Source organism: Cyprinus carpio, chromosome B15 (assembly GCF_018340385.1).
Source record: "Cyprinus carpio isolate SPL01 chromosome B15, ASM1834038v1, whole genome shotgun sequence".
NCBI classification, from domain to species: domain Eukaryota; kingdom Metazoa; phylum Chordata; class Actinopteri; order Cypriniformes; family Cyprinidae; genus Cyprinus; species Cyprinus carpio.
In genome coordinates, this window is record NC_056611.1 from 28,063,211 (window position 1) to 28,080,895 (window position 17,685).

Sequence of the window (17,685 nt, forward strand, 5' to 3'; positions counted from 1 at the left end):
CTGGATAGCTGGCCAATCAGCGTACACCTCACTTTTCAGACCGATGAGCTTTGTAAAAAACAATGCGTTTCAGAAGGCGGGGCATAGAGGAGAAACAATAATGTACAGTATGTGGAAAATAATGTTTTTTTTTTATCCTTGAACTGGATAAACACATTGCATTACACCAAATACACAAAATAATGTTCTTTTTAGCAACGTCGTATGACCCCTTTCATTTTTCTGGTTAACCTCTGTGCCATTTTTTTGTTTTAAAGGTGACATATCATGAAAATCTGACTTTCCCAGGTTTTAAGTGCTATAATCAGGTCCCCAGTGCATTTACCAACCAAGAAAACATGGAAAATATTAACCCAGTAACTTTGTTTTGGTAAGCCTTTTTCTGCAAGCGTCTAAGAATATGAGCGCGTCAGATTTCGCTCCCTTGGTGACGTAACAAAGGGATATGTCATTATAATATTACCGCCCCTTAAACTGTAAGTTTACACCCATGGCGCTGTCATTTTGATTTTGCAAGCGTCAACGGTGTACCAGTTCTAATGCCATGGAGAAATTTTGAGCAAAACATACTAACTGTTCTGTCTTTGGCTGCACAGACGAGCACTGAACACTATTTAGAGTCCCAGCCTCAGAGGAGACAACAAAGCAGTGGATTTATTGATTTATTTAATGTATATTGCTGCTGCCACACAGATCGTAAATAAACATGCAAATTTACCTTAGACATAACCAACTGTTTTTGTAACTCGTGTGTTTTTAACAAACTTCTGTGTGAAAAAGAACTTAGTTTAGTACTCAATCAAATGCTGTGACAGCTTCGGACGTGTGCTCTCAGAAAACCATATATCAGAAGTGTAAACTCTATGGTTTAAAATTGCATGATTTCAGTGCTATAAACATGATAATCAGAACCAAAACAGATGTTTTTAGCAGGTCAGAGCTGTAATGACTTCTTGAAAAGAAGGGCGGAGAGCAGCAGCTCATTTGCATTTAAAGACACAGGCCCAAAAACAGCGTGTTTCTGCTTCCACTCAAAATAGGCATTTTCAAAATGATATAACAAATGATCTGTGGAGTATTTTGAGCTGAAACCTCACAGACACATTCTGGGACAACACAGACTTACATTACATATTGTAAAAAGGGCCATAATATGTCTCCTTTAAGGAGAGATCGCCACAGAATACAAAGCTGTGATATTGGATCTAATGATTTGTCTGATCCTGCACCTCTCTCTTTTGCACTATACATAGAGATAACCCGGGAAGAACACTTTGGAGGTTAAATACAAGCATTCTAAATAACCAACAATTTCAAACTCAAATTAAGGACGAAATAAGAATTTTTCTTGAAAAAAAATGATAACGGGGAATTTAACTCAGCCACAGTATGGGATATCTCAGTAATGAACTAAAAGATCTTGAAACACAACACCAAAAAGATTAAAATAAAAAATAAAAAAAATTAGAAATGAAATAAATAATGTATTCACAAGAAATTAAATATTTACGAAATATTTACAAAATACGTTTAAAAAACAGTATTTACAAAACAGAAATACTACAAATCAGGCTCTAAATCAACTAAACTTTTGGCAAGGAAGCTACAAAAACAACAAACGGATAATACAATATATAAAATAAGGGATCTGAGTTCTATTACAATATAAACATACAATACAAACAAAATGAAATACAAAAAAACATTTAAAAAATACTACACATTACAGCATACACAACCACGCCTAGAGGACAGTTCCTTGACTCCCTCAACTTACCAGTTATAACAGAGGAACAAAATCAAACATTAACAGCTGCGATAACTGAGACAGAACTAAATAATGCCATTTCCAGGCTCAAGGCGAATAAGTGTCCCGGCCCTTGTGGCTTTTCATCAGAGTGGTATAAGACTTTCCGATCTAAATTAATACAGAGTCTTCTTCGGGCTTGCAATACATCTTTAATGGAGGCCAAAATGCCTCCATCATGGAGTGAGGCAGTGATCTCAGTTATACCAAAAGAGGGAAAAGAGAAATTACAATGCAGGTCATACGGACCAATTTCGATCCTGAACGTTGATTAGGGGTGGGTGCTATACCGGTATGATAGTGACTAACGTTACCGGTATTATGTTGTTCCACGATAATGGAATTTGTGATACCATGGATACCGTTATATATTCATGAATTCAAATTCTGCATTTATATAGTTTTGTTCAATTTGGTATGCTTTGCAAATTTTAACACAAATAACGATAAAGAGTCGAGGCTGAACGTTTTTGTCCTCTGTGTGCAATGTCGTACTACAGAGGTGTTAGTCATCAAACACAGGGCATCGTAACAGACCAAATTAATAGAGCTCAAATAGCATGCTCCAGTGGTTCCCAAACTGAGAGATCGTGTAAAGTCAGCAGATTATTTTGCAAAAAAAAAAAAAAAGAATAAAGACTACACTGCATAACTGTCCCGCTTATCATGCAGCCACATGCCTCATAAGTAAATAATTGAACACAAAATATTAATTTGACATATTTTAATTACCTCAACATGACTCGCAATACCTGCTTGAGCTCTCTGTTATCAGTTGTAGCAGTTGTGGTTATATCAACAGACCACTAGATGGAGCGATTGATGAATCAGAGTTATATTGAGTTAAATAACTGACACAAAGGAACATTTCAAATATTCATAAGAGAATCCTGAAAAAATAGTTTGCTCAAAAATATCAAGCAGCACAACTGTTTACAACACTGATGATAAACAGAAATGGTTACTGAGCAGCAAATCATATTAGAATGATTTCTGAAGGATCGTGTGACACTGAAGACTGGAGTAATGATGCTGAAAATACAGCTTTGATCACAGGAATACAGTAGCTTGTGTGTTTAAAACATTCAAATAGATAATTTAAATGGACAATATTTCACAATATACAGTGTTTACTTTATTTTTAATAAATAAATGTAGCCTGAATCGATTTTTTCAACACAGCCCTCTGACAACTGCACAATAGCCAAAAAACAAAGGCACAATAAAAAACGACTTTTCAGGTCTATGTCCAATTCCTTACTTTTTCTAGTTATATATAGTTAAAATATTTAGACTGTAATTTTTTTTTCTTATGTCACAATATAATATCGATATCGCCTGGACAGTGTAAAATATGGTGAGATATATATAAGCTCATATCGTCCACCCCTAAAGTCGATTACAAATTATACACAAGCATCGTTGCCAAAAGACTGGAAAAGATTCTCCCGCAGCTAATACATAACGATCAGACTGGGTTTATCTCTCAAAGACAAACTCATGATAACATTAGACGATCTAGTATCCAACAGGACAAACTTGAAGCTCTTTTAATTAATTTAGATGACTGGAAAAGATTTTGAAGCTCTTTTAATTAATTTTGAAGCTCTTTTAATTAATTTAGTTTCTGTAAGTTGGTTTTTGTTAGGGGCATCGTTACGCTATATAATCGTTACGCTATATCTGCTCAGATAAAAATAAATGGGTACCTTACAGATACCATTATATTAGAATGTGGATAAATTCAGGGGTGTCCAATTTCACCACTGCTTTTTGCGCTCTTTATATAGTCTCTTGCTCAGTGGATAAGGCATGAAAACATCAAGGGCATCTGTATAAATAGAGAAGACCACAAATTCTTCCTTAACCCCGCTAACTCATTTCCTGAATTAATGAATCTTCTAGAAAAATTTGTTAGGTATCCAGGATACTAATTATATAAACAAAAAAACACAAACTTTGACTTTTAATTAAATGCCTCCAAAGCATATTCAGAATTTGCTGAAATTTTTAGGAATATACTTAATGAAAGAAATTTCAACACTAGCAGAGGTAAATTTTGACCCACTTTTAACAAAAGTCAAAGATGATATACATAGATGGAATGCCATCTCTTTCTTTGGCCTTAGTCATAGAATTTACTCGATAAAAATGAACATCCTTCCATGATATCTCTATTAATTTCAAGCACTTACTGTAGAAATTCCCTTAAAACATTGGTCTGAATTAAATAAGATCATTTCCAGATTTAATTGGCAAAGGAAAAAACCCAGGATTAAATTCAAGACATTACAGCTCCCAACGGAGGAAGGAGGTATGGCATTAACCCATTTTAGGGATTATTTTTATGCGGCCCAGACTAAATCTTTTAATCCAACATACCAAGCTAGGTGGAAAGATATCAAACTTTCCATAATGAATGATCCCCCAATTTAAGCAGTATTGGCACATAAAATGTTGGGAAGATTTATAGATAAGGTGCAAAACCCATGGATTAAAGCCCAACAAAAACCTGGAACACAATAAAAGAATATAAACTAGATCGTAAATTACTAATAATTCAATGGTGTGCCTATAACCCTGAATTTAATTCAAACAGAATGGATTATAGATTCAAATCTTTGGTCTCAAAAGCAAAAACAACGTTCTATTCTCTTACGGAAAATGGAGATTTGAAAGACTTTGAAAGTTTGAAGAAAGAATACTGGCTTGAGAAATCTGATTTTTATAGATATTTCCAGCTACGCAATCATTTTGAAAACAACATCAAAAATAAAACAGACTTTGATGACCCAATATTGAAGATATTTACAGGTGCTTACCAAGATGATTTAAATAAGGGTGTCATTTCTAAATTTTATTAAGGTCTTAGGGGAAAAAAACTCACTCTACAGAATACATTAAAGAAAAATGGGAAAAAGAAAGGTAATTTTTTGATATCGATATGATATCGAGTGGCTTGATGTATGTAAATTCCCATGGAAGTGTACTAACTCTCATATATGGTGGGAGTTTGGGTGGAAGTGCCTTATCAGATTTTTTATTACACCGAAACAGAAAGCACATATTGAGGGAGGGGACACCAAATGTTAGAGACAGTGTGGGTTTCGAGAAGCCAATCACTGGCATACATTTTGGGAGTGCTCAGTGATAAAAACCTTTCTGGGCAGAGCTTCATAAAGCAGTGGAAAGCATTTTTAACACTACACTGCCTTTGGATTTTTCCACATTATATTTAGGAAATGCTGATTTCCAGACAATATGGCCTGAAAGATGCCTATTTGGCATTTTATCATCTGCTGGTAAAAAAATAACTTACAAGGTGTTGGTTGCTTCCTGAACCCCCCACAATACAATAATTGATGGATATAGTAAATTATATTTATGTTATGGAAAAGATTACTTTTTCCCTTTGTCTTCAGAAGAATGTGTTCAGAAAAGTCTGGTCCAAGTGGGTTGAATATGTAAGGCCTTTATGGCCAGACTTTGTGGAGGTAAAAAACAAATTACCCTTCCCTTCTGAATGAAAAATTCTATTGTAATCTTCCTTACATACCTTTTCCACATCGGAAACCAGCTGACTTTTTCCCCACAGTCTCCATCATAGACCAAGGACAAACACTTAACATTATTTAGTATGGAGTTTCATTATTAAGTATATACCTGACCTCCCATGAATTGTAAAAATGATTATTGTTATTAATATAATACATTTTTATTTTGTTTTGTATTAAGAAAAAAAAAGAAAAAAAAAACTGAATAGCAGAGAAGAATGTAACTACATCTGTTTCGAAATAATGTACTGTTGCTTACGCTGCTACATCAAAATAAAACACTTTCAAAAAAAAAAAAAAAAAGACCTTTGGCAATTAGAATTAAAACTTGGTAACCGTGTATGAATGCATAGACATTTTAACTGAATTTAGGACTGGTGGTGGTGCTTTTTTTGGTCATTCAGTATTTACTTGCCCAGAGTGAAGATTTACTCGCAATGTACATGGATGGTTTAACAGCATTTTTGATCACATAAATGCAGCCTTGAAGAGAAATCTCACCTACACCAAACTTTTGAACGGTAGTTTAAATATAAAGACCTTGACTCAAAAGGCCTGATATAAAACCTAAAGAGTAAAGCATAATGACATAAGCACAAGAATTAAATGTTGGCTTATTTACCGGCGGCTGTGATTCCATTCTCCACTAGAGGTAGTTCATGAGCTGTGGCCATGTCTAACAGCGGCTGAATGATGTCCATGCTGAACACGTCATTCTTCTCCCACAGATTCAGCACACGCAATATCTTCCCCTACATTTAAAAAAAAAAATGCACCAATAAAATCCACCAGCACAGTAACACGTCACTGTCATTTCACTGGATGTAATTATTCAGTACCTTATCATCAGCTGGGCACTGGAAGAGGTTCTGAAATGTAACAGTGAAGTTTTTCAAAAACCTCGGGCCAAACAAATCTTTGTCCGTGCCAAACTGATGGCGTGACTGTCGGATAATTGAGTCGACCACATAGAGACCCGCAACCTTTAGGTCTGGTTTACACTGATGGAAAAAAGAAACACATTCAATCTTTACCTTCCCATACCAGCAATCATCAGTACAAGAACGTCAGTATATTTATTACATACCCTCTTGATGAACTTCTCCACGATCTGAACAACGTGCTTGTAAAGCTAACAAAGCAAATAAATCATAAAAACTCAGTCACAAAAGAAAGATTCAACAAATGTTAACAAAAATGTAAGTGCTGTGTATTTAAAGTGTGGTCACAAAGAATGTCAAAACACCAATAGGTATGAGAAATAAAAAGGAAAAAAAAATCAACTATCAAAATCAATAAACAGACAACACATGAAAACTGGGCTTAAATGAGAATTTTAATTCATTTCTCTTCTACCGTTCAAAAATGAATGGGTGCCATCAGAGTCCAAACAGCTGGTTTAGTCACTTCTGGCAAAAATACAAGACCATAACCCATAACGCTTCCTCCAGTGAAAAAGTCCATCATCTGTTCTCCCCTTACATCAAAACCCACTGACGTATTTGTTTTGACTTGTATACAGTGCTTAATTCTCTCCTGATCTAAATGAGATGAGTTTGCCTCGGGAGAAAGCAATATTATGGATAGAGGTCTTGCATTTTAGCCAGAAAACACTGATTTTAAGTAAAAACATCTTAATGATGGATTTGTTTCTTACAAACATGCAACTTTTGGCTTCACAAGATGTTTATTGATGGACTGGAGTCATGTGGATTACTTGTGATGTTTTTATAAACTGCTTGGACTCTCATTCAGACGGCACTCATTCACTGCAGAGCATCCACGAGGTTGATTTAATTCTCAGAAAATTTTCAATGTGAACTATTATTTTAAACACAATCGGTATATGATTGTGCTTGTAAAACATTCTTTAAACCCATTTTTAGATAAAAGAATCACCGCAAACTCAAAATAACAGGAACATAATTAAAAAAAATTCTTTAAATAATATTCAAATAATTCATCAATTAATTAAGACCCCTTCCCTTTCCTATTTTCCGTCCTGGCTCACCTTGATAGCTTTGATTCCCGCTTTGGTGACAGACATCATTTTGGCTCGAGAGATCGGGGGAGTCATGTCCATCATGGACAGCATCTACAGGGTAGAAAGCAGGAAGAAGAAATGTCAAATTTACCCTCATAAGAAACGTAGACCAAGAACCGAGACCAAAACATCCGAAATGCTCAGTTACTGGCCAACTCAACCTCAAAAACCTCTGAGAACACAAATAATGTCAAAATGAATAAAACATGCATTTAACCTCATAAAAAAAACTCAATGACAACGACAGATCTCTGTTTTTTGCTCATAAACACCTTTATAAGACTTGATTAAATCATCAATAAGGTTGATCAGGTATCTAACTCTATAGGGGGCGCCACTGAAATTTCCTCCACATTCAATTCTAATACAACGAACATGTCAAAACTAGATTAAATCACTTAAAATATTATGTATCCATTGAATAATCTCTCTATAAACCTCTATACGTGCTCCAAGCACTCAAACTAATTGTAATGAAGCGCAGTTTGACAACACGAACAGGTGGAAGGTCACTAAACAAACTAACTTCATTCGAACTAAAACCGCATCTGTTTATCTATACCCCGGGTTTTATTTGACTTCAGAATATTAAGCTGCAAAAAACTATGATATTTACCCATCAGTGAACAACAAACAAACATAAACACGGATTGTTTTGGAGTCGCTAAGCGCGCGCTCGGCTAATGCTAAAGGGTAAACGGCAAATAAAACGCAAATTCTCACCTCCCCGTTAAAGGCGTTCACCGCTTCCATGTCCATGAGCGTTATTAACTCAATATGTCTTTGGGTATATTATCCTGGACCCGAATAAACATGTGTAAAAAGGATTTTCGAATTGAAGGCCGCATGAGATCGACGCTCAGAAACTCAACACAACCCTCTGCGAACGTTGACGCGTGACGAGCGCGCGCGGGGAGAGCGCGCCACACCGCGCACCGGAGAACAACTGTAGAGACATTGGTCACTGACACACGATATTATATATTTGTTTATTTATTTCAGCAATATTTTAACAAAGAAATCCGGCAATATCCCCATCACGAATATTTTTGTTTAAAATAAATGTATGAATGATTGAATGAATTAATGAATGAATGAATAAATAAATAAATAAATAAAGATCCCCCCAAATCTACCAACACACGAATTAAAAATGATTAAAAGAAAGGTTTTCATGCCAACGGGAATTTTCAAGTGTCCAGTTGGGACTTTTATTATTTTAAATCTAGACCGTTTCGTGTTGTTCCATGTGGTCTTTTATTTTGAAATATAACGTTAGCGTTCTTGTGACGGATTTATCAGACCCCGGTGACCAGCTGCGACCATGCCGACAGTCAGCGTGAAGAGAGATCTGCTCTTTGAAGCTCTGGGACAGAAATACAGTAAGTGTTTAACATGTATGTGTTTGAAGGGGTGAGCGCGTTCTCGAGTGTGTTGTTTGCATGGAGACTGTGCTCAATGCGCGCGACTGTGATTGGGTGATTGTGTCTGCATCTGGCGAAGCGATAATAAAACTGATTACATTTTATAGATCACTTATTCTACTGGTATCATCATCTCGTCATTCCTCAACGAATTCATTTTGAAACGCTAAACGAATTTAAAATACATTTCTCCTGTGTGTCGCGGCGATTGCATCAGATTCAAATCATTCCGAGATTTCACCGAATTCAGTGAAGATTTTGTTTTATATTTAATATGTAATTTTATAGTCTGCCGCTGCTTGAATACTGTAACGCTTTATGTCTTGTAATGTAGTTTTTATGCCTCATTCATTTGAAGAGCTGAGATGTCAAACTTGGAAGCCCATTGATGACGCAATCATAATGCGACGCAGAATTTCAGGCTTTAAGTAATTCTTTGTTTTAAATGTACTTAAATAATAACATTTTATTTTGTATTCACATTTTAGCTGATGAAGAATTCGATGAACTATGTTTCGAGTTTGGCCTCGAGCTGGACGAAATCGTAAGTCATGTGAAACTATTTGTTTACAAACTGTCTTCGTTATTAAAGTTTTAAGATCTATTTAATTTTATACACACGTGTGTGTTTGTGTTATGTAAAAATAAAATGTAAAAAATTAGAAAGGTATATATTTATAACTAGAAATTTTTATATTATCATAGAAAAAAAAATCAACACCCTGACAAAGGACTGTTTGGACTTTTGTCAAGTAAATACAACGTGTGTGTCACATATATATATTATTATTATTATTATTATTATTATTATTATTATTTATGTAATATTTTTTTTTTTTTTTTTTTATTATTATTATTTCTGGTATATATATATATATATATATATATATATATATATATATATATATATATATATATATATATATATAAATAATGGAAACAATACACATTATTATATTACATAAATAATAATAATAATAATAATAATTCTTATTATTATATATATATAACTGGTATTATTAGATGTATATATAAAAATATATATATATATATATATATATATATATATATTTATATAATGTAGTAAATACATATAAATAATTTATATTATTTATGTAATATAATAATGTGTGTTTTTTCCATTTATTTATATATATATATATATATATATATATATATATATATATATATATATATATATATATATATATATATATATAATAATTTATATTATTTATATAATATAGTAAATACATATAAATAATTTATATTATTTATGTAATATAATAATGTGTATTTTTTTATATATATATGATTTATATAAAATTAATTAAATATTTAGAATATCATTACAGAAACGTGTTATTTTCCATAACTGATGTTAGAGCTACTGATTAATTTGAATTTAAAATGTAAACATTTAATTTTAATTAAAAATCTGATTATTTTGTCTGTCTCTCAATGTTTAGACATCAGAGAAGGAAATCTTAATCCGTGAGCAGGGAGGTGAGAAGGCAGAAGGAGCGTCTGATGTGGTGCTGTATAAGATCGACGTGCCAGCGAACCGCTATGATCTCCTGTGTCTGGAGGGTCTCGTCAGGGGTCTGCAGGTCTTCAAGGAGAAGTGAGACTCCGTGTTTGTGGTTCTGCTGTCTGACTGAGTGTTATTGTCTTTATATGACTGGTTTTGTTGGGTTTGTAGGTTGGAAGCTCCCCGGTACAAGCGCGTGAGTCCGGCAGACGGAGGAGAGCCTCAGCGGCTGGTCATAACCGAGGAGGTTCATATCAGTGTCGTATTGTGGCATAGAGATTTGATTATATTGATTTCTTAAGAGCTCAAGTAGAGTGAGAAACCATCAGCCGTAGTGAAGAATGGAGGGAGATCGTTTGAATTAATATAACGGTTGTGGTGCTGATATCAGATAATATTTCGTGTTTATCTAGACGGCGTCTGTGCGGCCGCACGCTGTAGCAGCTGTACTGCGCAACATCACCTTCACTCAGGAGCGATACGAGAGCTTCATAGAGCTGCAGGAGAAGCTGCACCAGAACATCTGCAGGTGACTCATCAGATCACTCGCTGGTTTATTATGAGAAGCTGCACTGCTGAGCTTTAACACTCTGCTCTTCTCTCATCAGGAAACGGACCCTGGTTGCCATAGGAACTCATGATTTAGACACCATCTCTGGTCCATTCACCTACACAGCCAAACCTCCCGGCGAGATCCGCTTCAGACCGCTCAGTCAGAGCAGAGAGTACACCGCCGCTGAGCTCATGAGTCTCTATAAGGTGAGATTTGATTGGCTGTTCTGGCCAGATCAGGGTTATTACCATTTAAATCAGCATTTTAATTACTTCAAATAAAATCACATATATATATAAAAAAAAAAAAAAAATTTTAATTACAGTTGCCATGGCAACGTTTCTCATTTTCGTTTATATAAAAAAAAAAAAAAAAAATAACTCAAATTAAAAACTAAAACTTAATAATAAAAAAACACTATATAGACATAAAGTAAAATAATAATAAAAATGACAAAAACAACAAAGTTACCAAAAGTTTAAGATAATTGTAAATGAAACAATGTATAAAGTCTTACTCAAAATATTAACAAAAACTATAACCGAGCAACATTTCCTATTTTCAGTTGAAGTATTAAAATAACTACAAAACCTTAAGACTGTAGAGACATATTTAATAAAGATGACACAAACATGCAATAACTAAAACTTTCAAATTAAAATGAAAACTATTGAAAATATTCAAAATATTAACTGCAATATAATATAATAGGGCAACACTTCCAATTGTCGTTTAGTTTAAGCTAAAGTACTAACTAAAACTAAAAACTATAAAGGGTAATCAAATAAGAACAAATAAAAACAAAACAACTAAACTTTTAAATTAAAACGAAAATCTAAAAATAAAAACAAATTCAACATATTAACAATAACTATAACAGTACATCAGTGATACTCAAATAATGCTGGGCCAGATGGATTCTGATTGGCCACTCAATCAAGTCTCCTGTGAAGTGAAATCTGATTGGTTAGTATATTAGTAGCTTATTTGCCAATATATTTGTCTATTCTTGTATGTTTGAGTTTTTTCCCCAGAATGCATCATTTAACAAGTTGAAAAAAAAATCATCAATCTTACTGTTAATGTGAAGTTTTTTGTCATCTGTAGACTGACAGTCATCTGAGGCACTACCTGCACATCATCGAGAATGAACCTCTGTACCCCGTCATATACGACAGTAATGGAATCGTCCTGTCTATGCCTCCAATCATCAACGGTGAGTTAAATACACACATACAGTACATATACAGTATGCATTCACAGGAGCATGGATAGATGTGCACACACACACTCCACTTTTTCTGTTTAACATTTAGGCTTTGTGTTTTTGTTTTTGTCCAGTTTTTTGCATTCAAACACTGTTAGTCTAAAGTTTTATATTTCTCTCTCTCTCAGGGGACCACAGCAAAATCTCATTAAACACAAAGAACATTTTCATTGAGTGCACGGCCACAGACCTCACAAAGGTAAACTGTGTTACTCTTATAATGCTTTTATTACTATTTTATTTTGTAATAATACAATATACATAGTCTGTAAGATTTTTTTTATTTTTAATAAAATTAATACTTTTAATCAGAAATGATGCATTAAATGGATCAAAAGTGACAGTAAAGACATGTATAGTGTTACAAATGACTGCTGTTCTTTTGAACTTTTTTAATTCATCAAATAATCCTTTTAGTTTTATGAATAATTACTGTTTAGGAGTTTGTAGTGTTTTTATTGTGTGTTTTTATCTCTCAACAGTGTAAGTAAGTATGTGCTTTCGTACATAGCTCAACGTAATTTTGTGGCAAAAAGACAGTCTCAGTTAACCTAAACACAGTATACGTAGCAAGGGCTTTTAAATAATATAATAAATAAAAAGAAAACAGATAGAATAGAAAAAGAATAGAGCAAGTTAGTGTTAGAGGTCTTTTTTATAATTGTATAATAAATGAAAAGAAAATAGATAGAATACAAAAAGATTAGAAAGGTAGTTAGATTTTTTTTTATTTATTTTTTTTATAAATAGAATTAGAATAGTGAGTGAAAAAGTTAGAGGGTCAAATAAAGATGGAAGAGATGTGTTTTAAGCCGATTCTTGAAGATGGCTAAGGACTCAGCTGCTCGGATTGAGTTGGGCAGGTCATTCCACCAGGAGGGAACATTTAATTTAAAAGTCCGTAAAAGTGACTTTGTGCTTCTTTTGGATGGCACAATCAAGCGATGTTCACTTGCAGAACGTAAGCTTCTTGAAGCACATAAGTCTGAAGTAATGAATTTAGGTAAAGGGGTGCAGAGCCAGTGGTGGTTTTGTATGCAAACATCAATGCCTTGAATTTTTAATCCTGAAAATTAGCTAAGAACTACAGCATGCTTTTAAACATGAGAAACGTTTTCTGTGTGTGTTTGCAGGCAAAGATCACGCTGGATATGGTAGTGACCATGTTTAGTGAATACTGCGATGAACCATTCACGTGAGTTTCTAGCATCTCCAGTTTGGATTCAGCCAGTGTTCAGTACTGTGTGTTTGTTTGTTTTAACATGTTTTTCATTTTATTCAGGGTTGAGGAGGCAGAGGTTGTTTATCCCGATGGCAGATTGTCTGTGTATCCTGTATGTATTCAGTTTTTAACTTGATAGTAATTACACTAACTAACCACACAACTACACTGGCATTAAAGGGACTTTTTTACTCATCCTTTCTTTCTTCTGTGGAACACAAAAGATCTTTTTAAGAACGTTGGTAACAAAGCAGTTTTGTTTCCCATTGACTTCCATTGAATGGTCAAAAATATAATGTTAACCGAAACCGTTACCAGAAGCGCTCCTAGACAAGCAGAGTCTCATTAAATTTAAAACAAATCTCTTTTTTTGCTTCAAATGCTGTTGATAGAGCTTAACTTGTGTGAACAAAAATTAAATCCAGATTAAAGCAAAATTAGTTTGGCTTTAAAGAAAAAATATGACATTGTTAGTAATAAATTCTGCCTTATTTGAAAGTCATTTTGTTATGTGCTGACTGTCGACTTTGACTTCAGGAGCTGGCGTACAGGACAGAGACACTGTCTGGGGACTTCATCAACAAAAGAGTTGGCATCAAGTGAGCACATTATAAATCTTTTATTTGAGCTCATTAGAGATCACAGATTTCTTTCTCCGCTTCGGTCACTCGATTGAACCCTGATTGATCACACTGTGTGTTGTTTCTCAGTGAATCAGCGGAAAGCATCGCTCAGCTGCTGACCCGGATGTGTTTGAGGTCAGAGGTCAGCGGAGAGGGAGATCTGATCCAGGTTGAGATCCCGCCCACGCGCGCTGATGTCATCCACGCCTGTGACATCATGGAGGACGCCGCCATAGCGTACGGCTTCAACAACATCGTCAGGAGCACGCCGCGCACGTACACCGTAGCCAATCAGGTTTGAGAGTAACATTCATTCTGACCGATTAAACTTGAGATCAGGTTCAGTGCTGCTGACTTTATGGCTCTTACACGTGTGTTTTTATATTTGCAGCTTCCTGTAAATAAGTTGACAGAGTTACTGAGGCAAGATCTCGCAGCCGCTGGGTTTACTGAAGCGCTGACATTCGCTCTGGTTAGAAATCACTCCTTTCTCTTAGATTCTGGATGGTTTCCTTATTGAAGTCCATTTCTTTGAAGAATCTATTTGTCATTTAGTTTTCATGGCTAACTTTCTCTCTCTCTGACCATTAGAATAAAATGATCATTGTTATTAGGGCTTGGTAGATATTTCAAAAATCAAATCTTTTCCCATTCGCAAGCCCTTGATTTCGTTAAAATTCAATATCGATTTGTTTGGATGAATATCAGGTCATGTACACGTCAAATTTTCTGAAGAAATACAATATCTCAACTAATGCAGTAAACTACACAGGGATCCCTCTCAGATGGTGCATTCAATATAATATTATATTAAAGATTAAATTAACAAAGCCCATTGCTTTTTTATTTTTTAGACATGATAATCAACACTCAATTAAAAACTTGTATACAAACATTTAACATCAGTTTTTATGCTTATACTTTTAAATTATAGAAATACATTTCCAATTCGTTGTTGAAATATAAACATTTAAAAGGTGACTGTCATAACCAGATTAACCAGGACTGATTCATCAAGTAATTTTTCAAACTGATTCAAACTAATAAATCTTTTAAAGCACATTCATTAATTTTCTTCTGTATTGTGACGAACATCCAAGTATAATGGATTATTGAACAATTTTTAATTAAATGTTATCCAGAAACCTAGTGATGACAATTAGTTTAAAAAAAGTCGGATGAATCAGTAAAAAATTACATATAACATGCCCTTAAAAATAGAAATGTTCATTTCATGCCAGCTTTAAAGAACCGCTCATTAAAGTCTGATTTGAAAACAAATGATAAGATTGGTTGTGCTGTATTTTTGTTTTTGTAAACCGCCACAAGAACAATATAACAAATGTTTTATCTATTATTTGTGTTATCTTTTCCATGACTTGACAGTCTTTTCCTCTCTCTGCAGTGCTCAGAAGAAGATATCGCAGATAAACTCAGGAAAAACATCACCGAAACCAGAGCCGTCCACATCTCCAACCCAAAGACCGCAGATTTTCAGGTACCCACGAAAATACAGACACCTCCAATTGGCATTTCTCACATTTGTCCACTAGTGGGTGCTTTCACAAGTTTAAATCAGTTAGTAGTTAGGGTTCGAGTAACTAAATCGTACTTTCCTGTAGGTGGCTCGTACCTCTCTTCTTCCTGGACTCCTGAAGACGATCGCTGCCAACAGGAAGATGCCCCTTCCTCTCAAACTGTTCGAGATTTCAGACGTCGTCCTGAAGGATGAAACTAAAGGTGTGTTTGATGTCCTCATATCACGCAATGCATGCTAAGAAGTATGCAGTCACTGAACCTAATGTGTCTGGCAGACGTAGGAGCCCGTAACAACAGGCGTCTCTGTGCCGTTTACTACAACAAGAGCCCGGGATTTGAGGTCATCCATGGACTTCTGGACCGGGTCATGCAGCTGCTGGACGTCAAACCGGGCCGTAACCAAGGATACCACATCCAGGCGGCAGAGGGTGAGTCATAAATGTTAAAAGTCGACATGGTGTCCTTCCTGTGATCCGTTTGTGCACCTGAGTCATATTTAAAGATTTATTTTAATGGTTAATATTTAACAGCGTTTATGTGCTGGCAGTAGGTCAGCAAAAATCAAATCAAAATAGGAAGTGTTAGTTCTTTTGGTGGGATTTTTTATTACTGGATTATTATTTTATTACTGTTTTCCTCATTTTATTTCCAACTGATGGATGGAAGAATCTATATGAAGTCTAATAAAATAAAAAATTACCCTATATTTAATGACTTGATTCATGCTCCTGGTTTTATTGTGAATGATTCATCAGTGCATTTTCAGTGTTGTTAATTCTAACTAAAACTATTAAAAATAACTTTAATTAAAAAATAGTGAAAGAATAATATAAAATATTAGATAAGTTTATTTATATATATAAATTATAAATAAATATATATATATATATATATATATATATATATATATATATAAATCAGAGAAAAAAAAAAAAAATATATATATATATATATATATATATATATATATATATATATATATATATATATATTAAAAAACTTGAGATTCTGAAAAAGCTGAAATTTTAAGTACTAAAATTACTCAAAAGTAAATGAAAGCTACATATTAAAATAAAGCAGAATGCAGAAGTGCAAAAAACAAAATTACTAAAACTTAAACATTAAAATAAAAACTGAAAATATACAATTAAAAGCTGATTCAAAATCTTAATAAATACTGTAATAGCATATAATACATACTGAAATAACTCTGTGCATATTATTCATATTTAATCAGTTTCATTTCCATCATCTTTCTTACAGACTCCACCTTCTTTCCTGGCCGCTGTGCTGAGATCTTTTCATGTGGCAAAAGCATCGGACACCTCGGGGTCCTTCACCCTGATGTCATCAGTCGTTTTGAGCTGACCATGCCCTGCTCTGCCATCGATATCGACATCGAGCCCTTCCTGTGATGTCATAATGCAAACAACCTCAGCCACACCCCTTTGCTTTTGGCTCCTCCCTCAGAAGCTACAGCCACACTTTACCATCACATCTATCTCTGAGTTCTAGTCACAACAGCACGTGTTACTGTATGTTCATGGTATAAATCAGTGTTTTAATAAAACTCAGCTTGTCCACTGCTAGTATGTTATTCATATATTAAACATCACGGCTGTATGTTTGTGTCCAGCACATTTTACAACATAGAAACAAAGAAATATGGATTAATAAACCAGAAATGTCTACAACTGTTGGTTTTTGCATGTATTTGATGCATATCAAGCAAAGTCATCTAATGTGACAATGTACTTTATCTAAAGAGAATGTAAACAATATTGTATCTATACATTTTTTTAAAAAATCAAAGTGAAGTTTTAAAAGCTGTTAAGAGATAAGCCATGCAGTAAATCAGATTCGTATCATGGCTTGATGTTGAAGGAAGGTGTGTTTGTGTATTATACATACACAGCCATATTGAAAGTGGTTTGTGTATGTGAGTATTTCAGCCGTAACTTGTTAAACGGGACTCCTAATCACTGATTAACAAGACCAGATCTGTGTGTTTGGTTTGAGATGATAGTGAAGAAGTGTCTGGTTTAACAGGTTATTGGTGAGGTCAGGGCAAGAGTCAGGCTCTACCTGATTTCCAGCAGATAACAGACTTGTTTACATGCA

General features: G+C 34.3%; 2 protein-coding genes across 2 annotated transcripts in view; one reads left to right on the forward strand and one right to left on the reverse strand.

Moving 5' to 3' along the window:
• The window catches only part of LOC109103309 (SR-related and CTD-associated factor 4-like), a 33,886-nt gene extending 25,552 nt beyond the window's left edge, over positions 1 to 8,334 (reverse strand). Inside the window, exons 1-5 of the mRNA XM_042740200.1 lie at positions 8,129 to 8,334; positions 7,373 to 7,456; positions 6,449 to 6,493; positions 6,201 to 6,362; positions 5,984 to 6,113 (exon numbers count right to left, since the gene is read on the reverse strand). Coding sequence (XP_042596134.1) covers positions 5,984 to 6,113; positions 6,201 to 6,362; positions 6,449 to 6,493; positions 7,373 to 7,456; positions 8,129 to 8,164 — 457 coding nt within the window. The 5' untranslated portion in view covers positions 8,165 to 8,334. The remainder of the gene's footprint in view (positions 1 to 5,983; positions 6,114 to 6,200; positions 6,363 to 6,448; positions 6,494 to 7,372; positions 7,457 to 8,128) is intronic.
• Positions 8,335 to 8,644: 310 nt separating this feature from the next.
• Positions 8,645 to 17,258, forward strand: LOC109104456 (phenylalanine--tRNA ligase beta subunit-like). The gene is made up of 17 exons (XM_042740209.1): positions 8,645 to 8,787; positions 9,318 to 9,373; positions 10,299 to 10,453; positions 10,532 to 10,607; positions 10,774 to 10,889; positions 10,969 to 11,119; positions 12,021 to 12,129; positions 12,309 to 12,379; positions 13,314 to 13,375; positions 13,463 to 13,514; positions 13,940 to 14,001; positions 14,113 to 14,320; positions 14,417 to 14,497; positions 15,431 to 15,523; positions 15,648 to 15,765; positions 15,840 to 15,992; positions 16,828 to 17,258. The coding sequence occupies exons 1-17, from the start codon at positions 8,730 to 8,732 to the stop codon at positions 16,977 to 16,979; spliced, it is 1,773 nt and encodes a 590-aa protein (XP_042596143.1). The 5' UTR covers positions 8,645 to 8,729; the 3' UTR covers positions 16,980 to 17,258.
• The last annotated feature ends 427 nt before the right edge of the window (positions 17,259 to 17,685 follow it).